The 22,682-nt window shown below is 46.7% G+C and overlaps 1 protein-coding gene across 1 annotated transcript in view; it reads right to left on the bottom strand.

Moving 5' to 3' along the window:
* BAALC (BAALC binder of MAP3K1 and KLF4) overlaps nucleotides 1–22,405 on the bottom strand; it is an 83,301-nt gene extending 60,896 nt beyond the window's left edge. Inside the window, exon 1 of the mRNA XM_032316235.1 lies at nucleotides 22,069–22,405. Within this exon, the coding sequence (XP_032172126.1) occupies nucleotides 22,069–22,228 (160 nt within the window). The 5' untranslated portion in view covers nucleotides 22,229–22,405. The remainder of the gene's footprint in view (nucleotides 1–22,068) is intronic.
* Between the last annotated feature and the right edge of the window lie 277 nt (nucleotides 22,406–22,682).

Below are 22,682 nucleotides of genomic sequence, written 5' to 3'. Positions count from 1 at the left end.
ATATCAGGTCCTCAGAAAAATCCATGTGGAAGAACTAGAATCTGGATTGCATGGAAGAATTTGAGGGACCCATCTTAGATTGTGGGGGTTCCCAGTAATCTCAGAAGGAAGAGGCAGTAGGAAGTGGGGAAAAAGTCCTACTGGATTCCTTGTTGCTGGAAGATCCAGCGTTGGATCAAGAGGAATGGAGATATATTTGGACTCTCTCTTTTTTTCAGATTGGCTTTCCTACACGTCAGCTGGCTCTGTTTTACTTGATGGTTTTCCAAAGAAATCAGGCATTTGAAAAGCTAGCCAGAAAAATAATACAGATGTGTGCTAGGACACACATTTGTGTGATTGTACTAGGACAATTTTTATAACATTCAAGAAAAATTAAGACATATACTCAATGAAACTGACAGGTAAATGATATAGAGAACAAATTCCTATTTCAGGGAAAATAACCTTTCATTTCTGAAGGCACACTCAATTTCTAGGAAAACTGAACGCTTCTCCAAGCACTTTCCATTTCTAAGAACACTAAATTGGGTAATTTAATACCCACCTGTATTAGTTTCCTAGAGCTGCCATAACAAAATACCACAAACTGGGGGGTTTAGAACAATAGAAATTTATTCTTTCACAGTTCTAGAGGCTGGAAGTCTGAAACCAAAATGTGGGCAGAGCTGGTTCTTTCTAGAAGCCCTGAGAGAAAATCTGTTCCATGCTTCTCTTCTAGCTTCCTTGGTATTTCTTGGCCTGTAGATGTATCACTTCAATCTCTGCCTCTGTCTTCACCTGGTGCTTTCTCCTCTCTGTCTGTGTCTTAATCTCCTTTTCTTATAAGGGTATCAGTCATTAGACTAAGGCCTGCCTTAATCCAGTATAACCTTATTTTAACTTGATTACACTTGCAAAGCCCCTATATCTAAACAAGATGACATTCACAGGCACTGGAAATTAGGACTTGAACGTATCTTCCTGGGAGACAAATTCTACCCAGTACTTCATATAATACACAAGGAGCAGGAAATACCAAATCCATTTTCTACACCATAACTGAGGTGCTTTTCTTTTTTAAACAAAAAAAAACCCAAACAAATCAGGCTCATTGAATTCCAATTTTTAAACGAAGAATTTTATCATTGCAACTGCAATTAGCTCTGTTCCACTCCCCAATCCCACAAAAACACATGCAAGAGATCCCTCAAGGACAAAGAGAAGCAGAAGAAGAAATACGAAATACTCTCAAGAGCAACAATGGACCCTAGCAAACAAGGAGTAATACCTTCATACCTCTAAAGAAACGGGATTTCCATACTAGACTTTTTACATCTAGCCAAACTATCAACTGAAGAGAGAAAGCATTAAAGAAATTTTTTAATGCAGTCTCAAGTGTTATCTCCCACACAGGAAGCTACTAGACCATGTTCTTGGCTAAATTAAAAAAAAAAAAATCCAAGAAAGAGGAAGACACAGGATCCAGGAAATATGGTATCAACTCAACACAAGACAGAGGCTAAGAGGGTTCTCAGGTTAATGGTGAAGATAGATTCCGAGCCAAGGGCTATGCAGTGAGCCTGGAAATTAAGCAGCCCAGACCGGAGCAGGTCACAAAGCACCAAGGGCAATTTCTTCAAAAAGAAGAAAAAAAAATTGATAGAATTCCTAATGTGCTTACACATGTTAAAAGGAAATTTACACAACCAGAGGATAGTTTAATATGAGTTAGCGATGAGTTCAAATTTTTAAAAAAATCCTTAGTGCAAAAATAAAATAGTGTGTGAAAGGAGAAGTAATCACGATAGATCATGTTTCAGCTGTGAACAGTGTTTACAAAGTCATAATAATACAAACATTGACCATCCCTCTAACCTCTAATTATGTTACAACTCTACTGGGAGTGGTGGGGGGTGGAGGAGAAAGAGTGACATCTTCACCCTCCCTGTGGGTAATCAGCAGACCAGGTCTTCAATTGCAACATGGAGAAAGTAACACTTGTATAGTATTTAGAGACACAGAAGTAAAAACCAAGAGAATCAGCTGGAAGAAATGGAAATATTTACCTTGAGGGAACTGAAAACTGGGAAGTACAGCAGGGGACTTGTTGATTTTCATAGTAAGCCCTGTAGAAACTGTTTGACTCTAAAATCTGTGCATGTATATAACTGGAAAATATTTAACATTAAAAATATATATCATTGGATCAAGTGACTTCCCTGCTCAAGGCTTCTCAGGGCTGTTAGTATAACGTTCAAGATCCTTAATGTGGCCTCTAGGTCCTAATGAGACCCGGCCCCGCCTATTCACTCCTCACCCCCCAGCCCTTCCAGATCTCCAGCCCCTCTTCTGCCTCCTCTCATGCATTAGCTTTCATGATGATTTAATCACCTGGCTAGAGAGCGCGAAGCTCTTCCTGCCCATGAAGACTTTGTGCATGCTCTTCCTTTTTTCTTTTCTTTTCTTTTTTTTAATTAAGATTTTTATTTATTTATTTGAGACAGCACAAACAGGGAGGAGGGTCAGAGGAAGAAGGAGAAGCAGACTCCCTGCTGAGCAGGGAGCCTGATTCAGGGCTTGATCCCAGGACCCTGAGATCAGGACCTGAGCTGAAGGCAGCTGCTTAACTGACTGAGCTGCCCAGGCACCCCCCATGCTCTTCCTTTTGCTAAAAATGTTGCCCACACCAACCCCAACCTAGTGAATCCCAAGCACTTCAGTTTTTAACAGAAACATCAATATCTCAGAGAAGTCTCAGCCAAGCCTCAGATTAAGTTACATTTCCGTTTCATCTGCCAGGGTACCTGTCTTCTCTTTTGTAACATTTACAACAATTGTTATTAACTGTGTGAATCAGGTTATTATCTCTTCTTCCTCCCTTTCCAATAAGTAGTCACTAGCTACATTTGAGCTATGTAAATTTAAATTAACATTTATAGAATATGAGAAATTCAGCTGTCCTAGTCCCATTTCAAGTGATCCAGAGCAGTAGCTAGGGTATCAGACAGTGCAGATACAGAATGTTCCATCATCACAGAAAGTTTTATCGGACAGCACTGCACTAGACTCTAAACTCCACCAAGGGCTCTTCATGGATCTCTCCTGACTGCCTAAGACTACATTAAGGGCTTTGAAAGTGCTACCTAAGTGATCTCTTAATAAAGAAATTCATTCATTTATAGAGGGCAAAAAGTAAGGTCACTTCTGTAATTGGAAGGATAGAGATACTTGATTTGTCTTTGTCTCCAGCCCTTTCCACCTATTCCTGTATCACCCAAAAGCAACACCTGGACCAAAGAAAATTAAAACCTAGGTAACTAAATAAATACTCGTAACACCATTCGAGGCAAAATAGCATAGGTAAGTGACTCATGAAGGCAAAAAGATTATACATTTCAGAAGGATTATCACTCCTAGAATGAGATTCTTGATTTGTCTTTTGAACTAATCATTAGAATTAAGTGTTAAGACATGTATTTTCAGGGGCACCTGGGTGCCTCAGTCATTAAGCATCTGCCTTCAGCTCAGGTCATGATCCCAGGGTCCTGGGATTAAGCGCTGCAGCAGGTTCCCTGCTCGGAGGGAAGCCTGCTTCTCCTTCTCCCACTCACCCTACTTGTGTTCCCTCTCTCACTGTGTCTCTGTCAAAAAAATGAATAAAATCTTTAAAAAAAAAAATAAAGCATCCTTTCATGCCTTGTGACTGTGGCAAGCTAAGTCTCTTTGGGCATCAGTGGAGTATAAATCCAGTTTAGATGCTGTCTTTAGCATTACACACAAAGAAAGAGATTAAATGGGTATGATTTCCCTTTAAGAAGTTTATTCCCAGGCTTTCAAAGAGGTACAAGTGCCTCATTAATGGTTAATGTGTTCATTGGGTTTGAACAAATTCAACAACTCAGGGATATATTCAAATATATTTATTTAAGCACTCTGGAGATTAAAAATAAATAAATAAAACCAGGTACTTTTGAATAACAGTAAACACTTATCTGCCTCTTCACAACATGCTGGCTATGGGCGTGTCCTTACCAGCATTCTTGGCCATCCCAGAAAATGGTAACCACCCTCAGGTGCTCCCTCTCCCCATCCATGTAGCTTTTCCATTTCAATCACATCAGGCTCATTCCAGCCTCAGGGCCTTTGCACTTGCTGATGACTCTTCCTGAAGCATTCTGGCTCCTAACATTTATAAGGCCCCTGCTTTTCACTCACAGCTTAGCTCAAATACCACTTCTCATAGAGGCCTTCCCTAACCACTCAATCTGTTAACTCCTCCAACTCTCCTCCTGGTTATTCTCTATTTCATTATTTTCCTCCCATGGTGCTTACCAGTATCTAAAATTACCTATCTTATTTATTTTCTCTGTCCATCACCACTGCCCCCAACCTGAATGTAAGCTCCAAGAGCAGAGTCTTGGCTGTCTTCTTGACTGCTACAATATTTAAAACAGTGCCACCCCACACTGGGTGCTGAAGAATATTTGTAGAAAGGAAGGAAGGAAAGAGCTAAAAAAGAGCATTCTCTGAGAAATGCGTAAGATTAAACTGAACTTATGGTTTGGGGAGAGATAAGCAGGAGAATGAGAGAGGAGGAGGATAGGATACCTTCCTCGTTATCAAGATGCCTTACATCCAGAAAGGCCAATGGGAAACAATTTGAAGATGAACACTATTAAGGGCCTGAACTAGGGTGATATTCCTGGGGCTGGAAAGATGGAAATGATTCATAACAAGAGACGTTTCAGAGACAGCCTTTGGGATCTGATGCCACATTAGATGCGCAGAGAGAAAGAGAAAGAGGGAGTAAAGTAGAATACCTGCAAAGTAGGTATTTTGTCCTCCATCTAGAGGACTGTGGTGAACTGAGAGGACACACAGCAGCCGGGACGATGTGTGGAAGAAGAGGTTAATCAGGCCTGAGGTAAGCTGAATCTGATGCACCTGGCTGACTACAGTTAGATGTCTCATGAGCAGCTGGAAATGTGGGTCTGGAGTTGAAAGAGAGAATCATGGAGCCACTACCAGGGGAAGACTGAAGTCAGAGGTGTGGATGAGCTCGTGCTGAATGAGGGAAGACTACTGGGAGAAGAGGGTGAGGAGTCACATCTCCATGGGTGCAGGCGAGGGGGAACCAGGAAGGAGGGGACCAAGAAAGGAGGAGGCAGAGAAAACATAATCAGAGGTAGAAGAGAAAATCACCAGCAGTGGAGGCGGTGAAACCAAGAGGAAAAGCCAATTTCCAAACTGGGGAAGAGGGTGTGGGCAGAGGAGATGAGCCAGATCCACAGTGCTAAGAGCTGCAGAGAGCTCGCGGGAAGCACTGACAGCATTTACAAGACCGCTCTTCTTGGGAAGAGTTTCAGAAGATTAGCAGGTGCAGAAATCTGCAGTAACGCAGTCTACTGCATGTAGACCCACTTGGACCCATCTCCGTGGCCCCTGCGAGACTTGGGGAAAGGGATCAGAGCAAACATGCTAACCCTTGTGAAGCTTGCTGGACCTTTGTCTCTGACCCAGGAGTCTCGTGTCTCACTCGCTTCCAAGAAACTCATAGGAAAACAAGTCGAGAAAAATCTCAGCCCCTTCACAGTTCTTAAAACGGCCATGCTCTTCTAGAATCTTGCCATCCCTTCATTAGGGGTGGGCTCTAATTCCCTCCTTTTGAATCCAGGCAGGTTTGTGACTCACTTGTAACCAAAAGAATGCAGAAGTGACAGTGCATAATTCCAAGCTGAAGTCATAAGAGGCAATGTAGCTTCTGCTTTTTAGCTGGGACTGTGCTGGAGCTCAGAGCAGTTACATAAACCGTCCAACTGCCCTGAGGCCGCCATGCTGTGAGGAAGCCCAAACTAGTCCATGCAGAAAGACCATATGGAGCAGCCCTGGGACTGTACTAGAAGAGAAAGATGCCCAGCCAGCCTCCAGCTGTTCCCATCTGATAGCAAAAACCCAACAACCCTATTTGCCAAATAACGTTAGGGACTTTTTTGTTTTTCAAAATATCTCAGTCAATGTCAAAAGACAAAGATTTGCAACTACTAAATACAATCAAAAGAACAGGTCTAGAGATATAACAAATCATATTCCGGAGGGAAACGGCAATGTGCCCATAATCAGGAAAACGGCAACCCTACTCACACAGATGCACAGTAAAACTGCCTGAGTTACAGTGTCTTACCTATTAAAGTGACAGAATCCCCTAAGTTTGACAATCTACTATGTTGGGAAGGATGTGGAAAAACAGGCACTCTCATACACTGCGGGTGAAAATGCAAACCACACATGGCCTGAAGAGGGGAATTTGGCAATATTGAGCAAATTACATTCAGCCTTTCGCCTGGCCATCCCACTTTTAAGAATCTACCTAAAGATTGAATGAAAAATGAAAAAATGCATGGGTAAGACTATTTGTGTAGCAAAAGTCTAGAAACAATCCCAATGGCCATCAACAGGAGACTGGTTTAATAAACTATGACATATCCATGCAATGAAACATCACATAGCTGTAGCTATAAAAAAGGAGGAGGAACTTATCTACACACTGCTTGGAATATCTCTGGAATACACTGAGTGAAAAGGTACAGAAACAAAGGATGTAGTATGTGTGCATATTTTAAAAAAAGAAGATTTTATTTATTTATTTGACAGAGATCACAAGTAGGCAGAGAGGCAGGCAGAGAGAGAGAGGAGGAAGCTGAGCAGAGAGCCTGATGCGGGGCTCGACCCCAGAACCCTGGGATCATGACCTGAGCCAAAGGCAGAGGCTTTAACCCACTGAGCCAACCAGGCGCCCCTGTGCATACTTGTATTTAATGAAGAGATAAACCAAAAAATAAAATGAGTATCTGTAGGAGAACAACAGGAAGGGAGTAGAGGCAGAGATGAAAATGAGATTTCTTAAGTGTAACTTGCTATTGGAATCACATAAATTCTTTATTTAAATATAAGACCGGACAAAATTTAAATGAAAAAAAAAAAAGGCAAGTTTACCACAAAAGCAAAATAAAACATATGAACCTTTAAAATATAGCAATCTAAGGGCACCTGGGTGGTTCAGTCAGTTAAGCATCTACCTCTGAATTTCAGCTCAGGTCATGATCCCAGGGTCCTGGGATCAAGTCCTGCATTGGGCTCTCTATTCAGCAGGGAAGCTGTTTCTCCCTCTTACCACTCCCCACCCACCCTGGCTTGTGTGCTCTCTCTTGCACGCACTCTCTCAAATAAATAAATGAAATCTAAAAAACAAAAACAAAACAAAACAAAAAACTGTTGATCCCCTTTAAAGAAACTAGGGAATACACTGAAAACTGATCATCAAAGGGAAGCAGGCATTTACTCCACCTTTTCAGGGAAACCAAAGGGGAAACAAGCAAAAGTATTCTTTATAAAAGAATTACAGCTAATGTTGAAGAAATGTTAGAATAGTACTGTGTTTGCAATTCCTAATAAAATAACTGATATAGGGGATGATTACCAGCAACAGGAAGCAGAGATACTTTATAAAGGATGGGGCGGGTTGGCACAGCTGATCGTAACCTCACAGCAGTGAGAGATAACCAGATACTGTCCTGTCTGATGTGTGCAGCGAGAAGAGTATATCATCACTTACGATGCACTCTTGCAACCAAAACTGAACCTGAATCTCATCAAGCCGACAGTTGTAATTACTAGTTTACAAGGAACACAGGGACACATTTTTAAACAACACCATAGCATGTCATCAGCAAAATCCCCCCAAATGGGAAACTCTACAGCACAAAAATGCAGGTTTCTTCAACAAATAAAAACTGAAAGGGCAGAGGAGGAAAATGGGAAATCTACAAATTAAAGGAAATTTAAGGAAAAAGGTGAATGAAATACAATGTGTGGATATCTTTTGTATCCCAAGTCAAACAAACTAGTCGTAGAAAATACATTGATGAGACCATCAACAAAATTTGGACATGACTGAATTTCGGTTATATTAGAGAATTAAGGAACTTTCATTAATTTTTAGGTGTGATAATGGCATTGTGGTTATAAGGTTGAAGCTTTAGAACTGCTGACATTACACCATTTCAACTGAAAGAAATGACCACTTCATCTGGTTCAATCTTACATCTTCTTAAAAAGGGTCCCCATTTTCTGACAATCCATACGAAAGTATTTTTGAATAGAGTTTCATGATTTCTGGAGTTTGCTTCAAACTAGTCCAAACGAAGGGCAATGGAGGTCGAGAGGAAACAAGATTCGCCATGCGTTGATAATTGTTGAAGCTGGTAACATACATGGGGGCTTATTATACCATTGTTATACCCACCTGTATATAGATTTTTGAAATATCTGTGTGTCATTTTAAGGTCTTAAACTATTGTGTGTATTTGAAATGTTATGTTTTAAAAACGCCTGAGGTTACAGTTAAGGTATTCCAGAATTGTTTTGAGCAACTGCAAGCAGCTGATGTCCCTGGGAAGAGCAATGCTCAGTTGAAGATATAATTGCTTGTGTGTGTGTGTGTGTGTGTGTGACTGCACATATGTTTAAATCACCTTCTCATATAAGTTTTCATTCTATTTCTCACTGATTTTTTTTGCTTGTGGCTGTGGGATTTGGGGGTTCTAACAAGAAGCAGTGTTTGAATTTTGAATCCCTGTGCTAAAGAAGAAAAAATAAAGCTAACCAGCTTGGGCACACTCTCCCTGGGTCTCTTTGTTAACGTTTTTGGCAGCTTCTATTTAAATGATCTCTCTTCTCTAAGTTCACTGGGTGTTTTCTGCAGCCTTACATAACCACTGGAAGTCCCTGTCTCTACAAAGGAACACCTGATTCAGAAAAGCGAACATTATAACAGCAACCCATTCCTCTGCTGCCCAGACTCACAACCAACCAGACGTGTGGCAACTCTATTTGAGAGAGAGAGAAAGAGAGTCACAGAGAGAAAGATTGAGAGAACAAGTGGGAGGAGGGGCAGAGGGAGCAGCAGATTTCCCGCTGAGCAGGGAGCCCGATGTGGGGCGCTATCCCAGGACCCCGAGATCATGACCTGAGCCCCAGGCAGATGCTCACCTGGCTGAGCCACCCAGGCACCCGTGTGCAACTTTATAAATTCCCAGAAACGGCGTCACAGGCTCTGGGGAAACCGAGAGTTAAGGAAAGGTGAGCGAAGCTCAGAGAAACCCCAGGAAGAGGATTATTCCTCGACCTGGGACTCAGCTCCACACCCTCAGAAGAACTGCCAGCTGGGAGAGGTGTCTGGAGGCAGCACTCACAGCACGGAATCAACGGAATCCTCGAGCCCTGTGCTGAAGGGATGGAGGAGTCCGGTGCCTGAGCCCAAGGCGAGGAGAGCTCCCCAGAGAACCAGGCTCCTTACTCTGGGTGGGGCCAGGATCCGGTCCACTTCCCAGACCCCACTCCACTCAGGAGCACGATTTGCATAATAAACTATCTAATGCCTCAGCGACCTAATGTTGTCAGAGATATTTTAACAACCTTCAAAAACTGCCTTCAAGGTCAGAAATGCTCTTGGTCCCATTTCTTGGTCAGCCCACCAACGTCGCTCAGGGCTCAGTGTGCTAAGCTCTTTAGAGGAGCGTTTGAGGGCTGGGACTTGTACCTGCAAGCCCTGTTCTTGTCTCTCTTCCACATTGCCGTGGGGGTTAGAGACTGTGGCTCTTAAGCCTGGCCGAGCCTCAGTATTACCTAGGACAGCAGTGGCCGTTGGCAGAGGCCATTCGTTTATGTACCACCCTTGGTTGCTTTGGGACTAAAAATAGCGGAAGCTGAGTAGCTGCAACAAAGGTAATGTGGCCCACAAAGCCTAAAATATTTACATCTGGCCCTTCACAACGAAGGCTGGTCACCCTGTGATCTAGGACCGGCTCCTCCACGAGGTCCACGGGCCAGCAGGACCAGCATCACCCGGGACCTTGTTAGAAATGCAACATCCTAAGCCCCACCTCAGACCTAGGAAATTCCACTCTGCCCTGACCCAGAGAACTAGCCAAACCTGCAGGCCTCTGGCCCCTACAGAAGCCCTGGGAGTGGGGCCTTTTGTTTACGTTGCCCAAGTGAATTTGATGTGTAGCCTCCAGGGAAGCTGACTGGGAAATACGGAGTATGGTCCCTCTGGGATCGGGATCTCCTGCAGGACTAACAGCAGATCCTCAAGCGGCGGGGAGGGGTGCCCAGGGAAGACTCAAGGCTGAGTGCCTCTCTAGGAACTGCCCTCTGTGGAAGGAAGTGCCCCCCCCCCAAGCTCCCTTCCCCTGGCTTGGGGGGGCAGCCAGCAGCTGAAACCTGATACAGGGTGACCTGCGCCTGTCATTACCATACCTGAAGGACCATCCCCAGCAATTCACCTTCTCCCTTAGCCCAGGCCCTCACAGGTGGCCCCAGTAAGAGTCCACCTCAGTCTATTTCCCGACAGTCTCTAAGAGTATATGGTATGACATTAGACAGGACACGGCCATAAATAAGAAAATGCAAAACCGAGTAAGTGCACTAGGTGTGTGCTAGAAGGGAACATGTGATTGAGGGGGCACATGGGAGCTGTGGGGCTTTCAGAGGGGTTGGGAGGGGGGTAAGAGGATAAGGTACTTCATGCAAAGGGCAACCCTAGTCGGGCTGAGTGGAGAGGACCTGCAGACCGTCAGTGGAAGCTAAGGCTGAAGAGAAAGCCTTAAATGCCAACTAAGACATTTGCATTCAGTTGGCAAAGAAAAATCATGAAAGGCTCTGAGCAGGAGATAACACAGTAATGGTCCCAGTTATGCCTCAGGAATATTCGCCTGGCAATGGTATGAAGGATCCTGGAGTGGCAGTGACTGGGGGTCGGGGAACAGGTCACAGCGCCATTGCAGACGTCGAGCTGCGAGGCAATGAGGGCCAGAGCTAGTGATCGGTTAGGCAGCTGGCATGAAGGAAAGAGCACAGGGCTCCGAACGAAGGCAGAGCTGGGTTCCCAACCCCCCGCAGCCACTTACAGCCTTCAAGCCTTGGCGCAGGTCACCTGGCCTCTCGGACTTCTCCCATCGGTAAAACGGGGGTAAGAGAATCAGGTAATAAACACTCCGTGCCAGGCACACGCTGCACACGCAGCTAAGGGAAGCCACGCTCGGGAGCCGGGGTGGTGTTCATCCGTGTTTGCACACACACCACTTACCGCCCCAGCTGAGCAAACCTGAGCCTGGCTGCTCCGAAGACTGTCCTGAAAAGCGGTTCTTGCACGTAGTAATTTAATGAGGCCTCAGTTTCGTGCTTCAACTCAAATCGTCCCCCTTATGAAGGGTGCGCAGGCAATCGCCACTTCCATTGTAGCCACGGCTGTGCCCTGTTGTTATGACGACCGTTTCCCAAACAGCCCTGCTATTTTCCTCAGATCCTTTCAGTTTCCTCTCGCCCTCAAGTCCACAAGCCCTAGAGACAATAGCAGGGTGGGTTTTTTAGATTTTCGCAGGAAATACTGTCAAGTCTTTAAATGAGCCAATGGGCTGTCTGTGGCTTCTCCTACAGGGCCCCAGCCTGAGCATCAGCACGACCCCGCACAGCGGACCTCTACCAACGTCCCCACCGATTGGTCATTGGCGCCACAGAGTATCAGCGGGCACGTCAGTTTCCGGCTGGCATTAACTCTATAGGAAAAGGAAGCAGAAAACAAAGAAACGCCCCTTGCACATGTCACGACACCACACAGAGTCTGATGTTAAAAGACTATTCCAAAAGATTTAAGTTTAAGCTATTGTTGTACTATTTCTAAAACCAGCTCAATATTAGCACTTTCCCAATAAATATCAACCTTTGTGAATTCACTTAACATGTGGTAATACTATAAACACTATTATTATATTATTACAAAATCTTCATACCAATAATTGTGCTGCTCTGGTTTCTAGCAGACCTTCCTCTCCTCGCTTTCCTTTCCTCCTCCTCCTCCTCCTCCTTTTCTTTTTTTTTAATATAAGATTTAATTTATTTATTTGACAGAGAGAGAGATCACAAGTAGGCAGAGAGGCAGGCAGAGAGAGGGGGTGAAGCAGGATCCCCACTGAGCAGAGAGCCCGATGCGGGACTCCATCCCAGGACCCTGGGATCATGACCTGAGCTGAAGGCAGAGGCTTAACCCACTGAGCCACCCTTCCTTTCTTTTCTCCTTCCCCTTCTCCTACCAATCTCGTCTCCCCTCAGAAGTAGCCTGAGGATGAAAGGTCCAGTTACCCAGGTGGCAGCCTACACATCTGTTCTTCCCCTTTTCTTTTTGCCAAAAGGACCATGATACTGTTAGCGTGGTGCATGCCCAACTAACAGTCCCGATCTTCTAGTTTATCTCGCAGCCAGGGATGGCCATGTCATACAGTTCTGGCCAATGAGACTCAAGCAAAGCTTACTGGCTTCTGGGAAAGCTATCATTTTGCAGATAAAAAGGACCGACTCGGATAGAATGTGCCTTTCCCCCTTCTTCATATCTAAAGTAAGACACGACAACACCTTGCAACTACGAGGATGAAATCCACACGGCACGGATGGCCAAGTAATAAACCCACGTCCTTGACAGCATTCCCTAGCGAGCAGCTGCCTCCCTCCAGACACTCTGTGAAGTGTAGACACTAGAGCCTCTCTGCTAAACCACATTCCCCCTGGTTTTGGTTCTTGCCACCAAAAGCAGTTCCTAACTGATACAAAAGATGAGGAGGGTTCCCTCCACTCAACAAAAATGCTTTGAGCGCCTACTCCAGGCTGAGCGCCATGCTAAGTATCTGGGCAAGAGTGGAGAATATGGCCAGCAGCACATCGCCTCCCGGAGTGAAGGAGTAAAGACATAAAGAGTCAATGAGCAAGACATAAAGAGTCAATGAGCAAGACAGTGACAGGCTTGGTGATCAGAAGAAAAAAAGGATCATCAGGCGACTGGGGAAGGCTGTTCTCTCTGAGGTGGGGTCCAGGAGCTAAAGAGTGGGGGAGGGGCCACATTCCAGCGGGTGCCCCAGGTGCTCGTGTGGCTGGAACACTGTGAGCCAGAGAGAGAGCGAGCAGGATAAGCCAAGCCAGAGAAGCAGAGGAACCGGGTTATGCAGGTCGAGAAAAGGGGTTGCTAGGGTTTTATTCTACATATAACAGATTAAGAAGCTAGCAGAGGCCATTAAGCAAGAGAGGGACGAGACCCGGTATATGTTTTTAAAAGAGTCTTCTCCCTCTAACATGAAGAATGACTCGTGAAGGGCAAGTAGAGAAGCAGGATACGGCTGAGGTTCAAGTAAAACATGGCAGTGGCCTGGGCTCTGGGAGGGCCATGGAGACGCAGAGGAGCCCTCACCCTGTGGACGGCACTGCCTGGTATGTCCTCACCTGTAGGGACATTAAGGAACAACCTCATCAGTGCACTTAAAGAGTCCAAACAGGCAGAGATGAGGACAGGGTAGCTAAGGCATTTTTTAAATGCTGAGGTGCCCAGAAGAACATACAACAGGTAACTGGAAAGAATGATGGGAGAATTCACAGCAAGTCTTTGATTTTTTTTTTTTTTTTAAGTATTCAGAGGGAAAGAACAGCATAGTGTTGGGAGCTATTACACAGGGACTGTCACAGCATGTTAATAAGGAATTAAGAGAATTGCCAAGAAGTGGTAAGAATACTGAGGTTCTGGAGAACGAACTGCTATTGGGCGCAAAGACCAACACCCATGACTTGCTTCAGCAACGGCAGGCAGCTCGGAACCGGGGACGTAAGCTCGGGAACCAGGGAAGATAGACCCCAGGTTTGAGGTGGAGCCCAGGGCAAGACTGAAGAGGGGAAGAGAACCTAAGGTACCCGAATGGCAGCTCTGAGAGGCCATACACCTCATATTTGTGGACACACTCGTTCTACAATGATTCCTATCCTACAGCATGGTAAATGAAACCCAGACAAGCTAAGAAACCTGCTCAAGGTCACAAAGCTGGTCAGTATCACTGTCAGAGTCTAATTCCCACTCAACTATAATCTTCAAGCAAAACGACAAGGAAGATGATGATGATAAAGAAGAGAGTCAGAAAGGTCCAGAGACTGGAGGTCATGATGGGTGTGAGAAGCTGGCTTGTCGAAGGAGAGGAAGCATATGAAACTATAAACCGACAGCAGATCAGGCTGCGCGGTCTCACGCATGAGGAAGTGTTACAGGCTGGTGCAGTGGCTTGGGGAAGCTCAGCAGGCCCAGGTTGGGCTTTGGGGCTGAAGGGCATCTGGCCACAAGCTACCCACTCTGTCTTGCCAGCTGCCCACTAAAATGTCTACGAAGACAGAAAAAGACCAAGGATCACAATCACCCAAAAGGAAGACTAACAGACAACCTAATCCTAGACTCTGGGAGAAATTGGCACTATTCATAAAGAAGATGGAGTTGGATTAAGAAAAATCTAAGGCTTCCAGTTTTGCTTCCTTATACAGACACCACACGCAGAATGTAGGCAGACACTGGGTACTATTGCACTGGACACAGAGATCCGGGGCTGGGAGGGAATGGGGTTAGACCCGAACCACAACACTGGGCAGCCAGTCTATGTGACCTCATGGGCATCTGAGGCCCAGACAGAGAGCTGGCCCCTAGACACACACACACCTCACAGGCCATGTTACCATCTCCCACAAAGCAACCACAAATCCCAGAAACGGCTGGGCAGACTAGAAAACTCAGCCTGAGCCAGCTGTAGGGGGTGGCAGGGAGTTAAAGAGGGCCACGATTATCATAAACAGTGAAGTCATAATATGCATTTGCCTCGTATATAATTTACCTGAATTCAATTATATTTGCTTAGTACTGAAAGGAAAAAAGGGAGAAAAATCCCTTCACTTACCCACGGCCTTCCCCACCCCTCACCCGTTCCCCAGTTCAAACTAGCCTTTGGCTGCCACGACCTCCAAATACTTTCCTAAACACAAAGAAAAACAGAACTACTCTTTTTTTCTCTTGGCCTTTGAGCTTCCAAGAAATTTGAGGAAGTTCTTCTATAACCCCCAAACCTCAAACATAATCCCCACAGAAGAAGTAAGTTGTTCCATAGACACCTAGATGCCGGACCTGAGGCATAAAAGTCCCAAATGCAGACAGACGTGTTACTTCTGTGTGCTTCTCTAACACTCTCTAAAGTTTCTTAAGCCACATCTCTGCATTTGAAATCAGAAAAAAAAAAAAAAATACCATTCTGCCCCAAGCCTGATCACCTTTAAGGAGGCAATCAGGTGCCTGGGATGCAGGTGATCTTGGGGGCATGTCTGCAGCCCCACTTGGTGCCTCAGGGCTGCCGGGTCTGCTCAAGGCCTCCTGTCCTCAGCCTCACCAATGCTGGCAGGAGGTTCCCCCTGCCAAGTCCTTTTCCAAACCGCTAAAGGCAGATGGGGTGGAGGAGGGCGCCAACTCCACGCTTAGCAGTTACAGCATAACGGACACTGCCCTGGATTTAGAAACAAGACACCTGGTTTCTGACACGGGCTCTTCCACTCCCTCAGCTGGTGACCTTACTCAATCTCCACATCTCACTGAATCTCAGTTTCCTCATCTGGTAAATGGGGATCGCGATGGTTTATGAGGTTCGTTTAGACAGTTACGGAAACTAATGTCCCAAAGAAAAATACATTAGGTGCTCAATAAATGCTATTTGAATTTAAATGACAAGGGAACAGACCCAGTCTCTGAAGGACGGGTGAGGCAGTGACGATAGAAACCCTCTCAGGATTTCCAAACGTTCACATTGTTAGTGCTCATAAAGACACTTGTATTCGTTTTCCAGGGCTGCTGTAACAAAGGACCACAAACTGCCGGCTTAAGCAGCAGAAATTTCTTGTCGCACAGGTCTGAGATCAGGAATCTGAGATTGGGGTGGCTCCTTCCAGGGACTGTGAGGGAGAATTTGTTCCAGGCCTCTCTCCCAGCTCCTGGTGGCTTGCTGACAATCTTGGGTGCTCCTTGGCTTGTAGAAGCCTCACCCTGACCTCCATCTTCAACTGACATGGGGTTCTCTTTGGGGTGTCTGTGTGTTCATATGTCCCTTTTTATGAGGACACCAGTCACACTAGATTAGGGCCCACATTAATGACCTCATCTTAACCTCTGTATAGACCCTATCTACAAAAAGGTCACATTTGGATGTACTGGTGGTTAGGACTTCAACACAGAAATTTGTGGGGGCAGACAATTGAGCCCCTAACAACAGAGCAGTGAAGGTGGTTGTGGGGCAGAGTGGGAGGCGAGCATGTAAGGGGAACACTGGTGGCAGCTAAGGCAGAAGGCGCTAGATCATAACGTGGGCTCAGGATACTCCATCCATCTCCTTTCCAGATGAAAGCCAAGGAGGTGTTCAGACTAGCCAGAGAATCTGCAGGAGTCCCGAGAGAGATGGGATTTTGCAATAGAAGCAAAAGGATCTTCTGAGAGTGGCTAGAGGCTGTGGACCTACACAGAAAGGCTCCGGGGATGCAAGCCCAGGTCATCAGCCAGAACGACAGGCTCAGATGCCCAATGCACTAACCGGCAGAATGGCCTTATCAGCAGGAAGGGGTTGTGGGCACATAGACCCCAAACCAAAGGGAGGGCCAGTAGGGGTCTAAGCCTGAGGGACTCTAAGCCTGAGTACAGGATAAGCCAGGGAAAGACTCCATGCCGACTGAGAGGGGACTATGTTCCTCTGAGTGGGCCCAAGTCTGGAACCTTAAATTCATCTCTGGTTAGAGTCAGAGTAGTTTATCTGGTGTCCAACAAAGACACAGTTCCCTGGACTGATTTCAAGACAAATTATCTAAGGTAAGACTTGGGAAAGAGGTTCTAAGATAAAACTTCATTTGCTCAGCGGGATCATTTCTCCAACTCTTCATTTTTACAGGCTGGCGTGCGACCGTCCATCACGCAGCGCCCAAGCCGGCAGAGCTCCCAGGCTCCCTGGAGAGACAGCAACGAGGTGTGACGGGTGTGACCACCGGGCTGCACAGGCCCTGGAGAGCCTGTGACACGATGTATGTCACTCTGCCCAGGTGGGGTCTGGGCCACAAGCACATGGGACTTCCTAAACTTTATGAACTGCCTGGGTTTGCTCCCACCTGTTTTTGTAGTGATTTTTGCAAAATGACCCTGGTAACAAAGAGGCTTGTGTTTGGCAAAGGGAGCAGAGGAAAGTGGGGGTGTCTTCTTGCTATGCAACCAATCAGGTAGACAAGAACCCAGAGAGAACGAGCAGATGGAACTTCTGAGGAAAGAAAACATCATCTCTGGGGACTCCAGGAGAACACAATGGACACAGGAAGTGCTAGGAGATTTAGTCATTAAAGAAAGGTCACTTGGGGTCCCATACAGGCACAGTGTTAGGCATGGGGATCCGGTGGTGAGCAAAAAGACCCCCTATCAAAGTAATACAGCTTGTCATGGTTGAGGGGCAGGCATTCATTGATAAATTATCTGAAAATATAACCACAAGCATAACAGGTAGATAGAAGGAGCTGGGGGAGGGCCGGAAGGAGGGAGAGAGGAGCCTTATCCATCAGAAAGCCCCAGGTGGGCTCTCTCCTGGTACTCCCTCTCAAGGAAGGAGGCAGGATAACACCACCCCACCCCCCATACCCACGAGGGCCTTCAGAGAACAGTCCTGCTTCCTCTGCCATGCTCCTGCAGTTGTCTGCAGGCACACAGCTCCCCATCCCCCCCCCCCCACTCCCCAGCAAAATGAGCTACCCAGGCCCCTGCACTCCTCCAGCATCCTTCCCATATTATGTTCCAGGATGGTCCACAGGCTGACCTGAAGTGTGTCTACCTTTGTGTCTGTCTCCACTAATTATTCATTTCTTACAGTTCAAGGAACGTATCTTACTCAACTTTGTGCCTAATGTATATTGAATGAATAAGAGAGCAAACGTCTTTTATCTTTTGTCTGTGGACACAGGGAAACAAAGACCTAGAATATTGTCTTAATGACATTATCGAGATGAATAAAGGTCAGCACATTTAAGCATTACACTGAAACCAACAAGGTACATTTTAATAGGACTAAATTTAAAAATCTCCACTTTGGGTGACTAAAATCAGTAGTATGACTGCAGGACTTGTGGTGGCGGGGTGGGGGGAAGCCATTCATTTGGCCAACATTTACTGAGTGCCATCTATGTTCCAGTCACTGTTCCAGGAGCTGGATATTCAGCACAGACAACGTCTCTGAGATGACAAGACTTAAATTCAACTAGAAAAAAAGATCTACAGCTTTTAATCAATCACAAGTTTAATGTGAGTCATTGAGGTAATACAGCAGCAACAAGAGCAGGAAAACAAACAAATCCTAACCTGATTTTACCTGCACCGAGAGATGGTCAGTGCCTGCACATTGCCCTGTGCTACCCAACTACCACATAAGAGCTTGGAGCTAACCACAGGTCTCTGGTATCAAGAGGGACTCTGATATGCAAGGGACGTAGCATATCTGGAATAACACGGTCAGGTCCCCACAAGTCTGACAGATGACCGAAAGATCTGCATGTGTTTGGACTGAAGAACTAGAGGTCAGAGGAGATGCAACAGTTTTCTTCAAATATTGAGAGTTGTCTATACGAGACTTGATTGCAAAGGCATGGAGTTCACCAGGTAGAAATTACAAAGCAGCCGGAAGAGTTTCTCACAAGGAGAACTGCTCCACTAAGGTATGAGGGACCTCCTTCCCCAGGGAAGACATGTCCCATCTACGGTAGAAGAAAACTATGGTATCCAAGACCAGACTGGAATATAAAGAGACCACAGTAGATTTTGAGTCCCATCAACCGTAAAAGCAAGAATTCTATAGTTAATCTTCCATCAATCAGGAAGGCAGTATTTAGGGGTATAGGCTTTGGATTCAAGCAGAGCTGGATCCCAGAACTGGATGGGGGGGAAGTCACTAGCACACTCCATACCTCATTCCCTTACTAGTAAGAGAAGGATGGTCACAGTTCCTACCTCATCCCGGCCATGAGGACGAAGTTCTGTTAACTTCTGTGAGATGAGTTCTGTTAAGTGCTGCTTTGTATAGTCCCCGGCCCTTGGTAAGTCATCAATAAACACTAGCTGATAGTAATAGTAAGTGTTCTTCATTTTATTTTGCTTATTTCAATTTATTTGGGTAAATTGTTTTGCTGGGAGTCTCTATAATTTTGTAATCCTCAATCGTGCATTTATAAAAGCAATTATTATAGCAATTTAAAACTGTAAAATAGAAGGACTTTAGAGAAATTTGAAACGTTCTATTTCCTAGAGAAATTAGGAAAATACCTCACAGTATAAGAAAGTATATTTAAGGTTGTAATTTAAGGGACTTGTGATCAAATTGAGGTAAATCAAGGGTGTTACTCATGTACGGGATGGCTGAGCTGGCTGGGCAGGGCAACCTCAGAGACTCCCTTTCTCCTGGAGAGATCCCCAGCAGACAACGGAAGTAAAAATCAATCCAGCAAACTGATTTTATGAGGACTAAATCATGTCAGACCAATTTAATTTCCTCCTGTGACAGCAAGACAGGCTGCTATGACACAGGGAAGCAACAGGCTATCAGATACTGTGGTTTGGGCTAAGTCTTCAATTCCAGCCTATGTAACAGCTGAACCTAAAAACTTAATTGAACTCTGCTGGCTAGTGAAGATGATCTCCCAAAACAGGAACCAGAAGCTCAGGATCTACTTTTTGAGTAAGAGGGAGGCAAGAAAGTCCTTTCCTTTGTAGGACTGGCAGAAAAACACGCCCCCCCCATCCTGCAGTAAAATGCAGAATTCATCCAACAAATATTTATCAAACACTCTCCTGTGACATGCCCCCAGTCTGGACTGGATTAAGAAACTGAAGTAAAATTTACAAGCAGACATGCTTAAATGGGACTTTTCAGTAGATGTGAGTATGGAGTTGGTGGGGGTGGGGGGCAGTGCACCAGAAGAAATGGAAACTTTGGACTGGGTTGGGTGTTTCAATGGAATAGGGTGGAGTTTTAAAGAGCAGCTATGGGGGGCACCTGGGTGACTCAGGTGGCTAAACCTCTGACTCTAGAATTTAGCTCAGGTCTTGATCTCAGGGTCCTGAGAGGGAGCCCAACTTGGGGCTCCGTGCTGGGCGTGGAGCCTGCTTAAGATTCTCTCTCTCCTTCTGCCCCTCCCTAACCCTACCGGAGTCCCTGCTCAAGCTCTCTCTCTCTTTCTCTCTAAAGAAAAAAAAGAAAAGAAAAGAAAAGAAAAGAAAAAAGAGCAACTGTGCGATGAGAAAGGCACTTTGAAGAATCCAGGTTAAAGGGGTCCAAGTGGGCAAACTTAAGTAGCAAGGACGCCTTCAGGATCACCTGCCTGGCAAGGTTGGCCCATCTTTGGCAAGGAACCACAAATCAACATGCTCATCCCAGGCCCCACCTGTTGCAGGGACCACTCTGATGAGGCACAATGGGATAGGAGTCAGGATAGCAGACTAAAAAAGAGTAAGTACTGGAAACGAATATTTAGCTATCCCATAATAACCATCTCATACCCACAGGTAGATACACACACACAATATACTCCCAGTTCCCAAGGCAACCATTCCTTGAAGCTGCACTCTGTTGGTTTTTGTTTTTGTTTTTCCATACTAGATCTTTACAACCATTTTTCCTTGGAGTGCAGCTCTGGCCTTTGACTCTGTGAAGTACCACACCTCCCAAGAAATGCTGTTAAATCTAACATTTACCAGGTCCCTTATGAAGGCTCATGTCTTATCCTCATTTCTGACACTGAATTGAGCCAACACATAATTTGGAAACTTGCTGAAAGCCCTGATGACACAAAGTAACCATTATGGTCACTGCAGTGAGTCCGAAACATTACAGACAAATACAGTGTTCTGTCTTATACCATTTTCACTGACAGTTCTCCCCTTTTTTTGTTTTTTTGTTTGCTTGCTTGTTTGGTTTTTTTAAAAAGGGACTCACCAAGTTCGTATGGAAAGGGAGCCAGCTTTGGGCCTAAAAGATGGAGAGACTGATTCTTAAGATTAAAAACAGCAGCCCTTATGAAGGAAGCGCGGATTTAGGAGTATTGAACTTTCTAAGAGTATTTCACATTTCTTTCCTCCTCCTGATAACATACAGTGTGCTTCAAATTAATCTCATTTTCTATCTCAGAATTCATTATTTAAAAATGCCAACAACATAAACAGGTCTGGAAAGAGTTAAAGCATATTATGCAAATAACGATCTAGCTTTTGACAACATCCATATACTAAGTAGTGAGGTGTTCTCCTTTTCCACCAACACATTTATGACTAAAGGTCAGTCTGCGGTAACAGATTATCTTCATCTCTATAATCATTAGTGTCTGCTTTAAAAAAAAAAATCTGCTAGGTGACTGGACCAGAAAGTTCTCTGCATATCCTTCTGTTAAATTTCTGCTAGTGGGGGAATGGTAAGAGTGTGTAAATGCACAGCCCCAGTCCACATCCGTGCCCTGCCTCCTAGGAAGTACGGAGGCACGGCAGGGTGGGGAGAAAGACTTCACTCTGGAACACCTGCTGGGGAGAAGTGAGCTTCAGTGCAGAACCAATGGTGGGGCGAGCGGGCGTGCTTTGTGCCCTGAACTAGGATTCTGGTTTTCGCAGCCCGAAGGAAAGAAGGGGAAGCGAAGAGGAGGACTCCACCCAGGCAATCTGGGTCAGGCGCCCTGTCTATAAATCAAGGCAGAGAGAGTCCAGGTGGCGTGGCGGGGGGTTGGAGAGGGGGCCGGAGTGGGTCCACTGGGGCCGGCGGGGGAGGGGGGCGAGGGGGCGAGGAGGGACAGAGACGAAGGCAAGCGCGCCGGGGCGCCGGTGGGTGGAGGGGCAGGTGTGCGTGCCAGGTGGGCTGTCCTCGCGGCGGATGCGTCGGTCCCGGCACTGAGCGCCCGCGGCTCCCGGGACTGGCTCAGTCTCTGCAAGGGTGTCGCGCTGACCCCACTCGCTGGGCCTGGGTGTGTCGGTCTGCCAGCAGGCAGGTCCAGTCGGTATGCCGTCCTCACCTCCCCTCGACCCCCTACCACTCGCACAGAAATCTCCGGCTGCCCCGGCGCCCCTCATCCTTCCCGCTGGTCTCTGGGCTCCGGCCTCCCGGCGCCCGGGGTCCGCGGCAGCCGCTCACTCACCCGCGTGCAGGCCGCCCGCCTCGGGGCCGCTGTCGGTGGCCGCGGCGCTGGGCGGCGCGTCCGAGTCGGTGTAGGTGAGCCAGGTGGACTCGGTCTCCCGGGTCCAGCTCTCGTAGTAGCGGGGCTCGATGGCATCGGCCCGGCTCCCGCCACAGCCCATCCTCCTGCGCTGGCGGGCGCGCCCGGCGGCCCTTCGGCTCGTGGCTCCGGCGGCAGAGGCGGCTCAGCCCCCGCGGCGCAGCCCAGGCCGGCGAGGAGGCGGCTGCGGCGGCGGCGGCGACATCGCGTCCCCGCCCGCGCCGCAACCAGGCGCCCAGCTCCCGCCTCGCCCCCCGCCCCCGACGCCTCGCCCTCTCCCCGCGCCCCTCCTCCCCGCTTCCCAGGCCCTCCCTTCCCGCGTTTCCCTTCCCTCCCTCGTGCCCCGCTCTCCCCTCCCCCACCCCCCTCCCTCCCTCGGAGCGCCGAAGCTAGTCGGGGGCGCAGGAGCGGCTACCAGAGAACGTGAGGACAGCGGGGGTCCCAAGAGAGGTTCGGCCCCACGGGCTGAGATTACGCTCCCAGGGTCCTGCGCATCCATCCATCCACACACTCCCCTGTTCATCCGTTCACCCATT

Source organism: Mustela erminea, chromosome 16 (assembly GCF_009829155.1).
Source record: "Mustela erminea isolate mMusErm1 chromosome 16, mMusErm1.Pri, whole genome shotgun sequence".
In the NCBI taxonomy this organism is placed as follows: Eukaryota; Metazoa; Chordata; class Mammalia; order Carnivora; family Mustelidae; genus Mustela; species Mustela erminea.
This window is presented reverse-complemented; position numbering and strand designations above follow the sequence as displayed.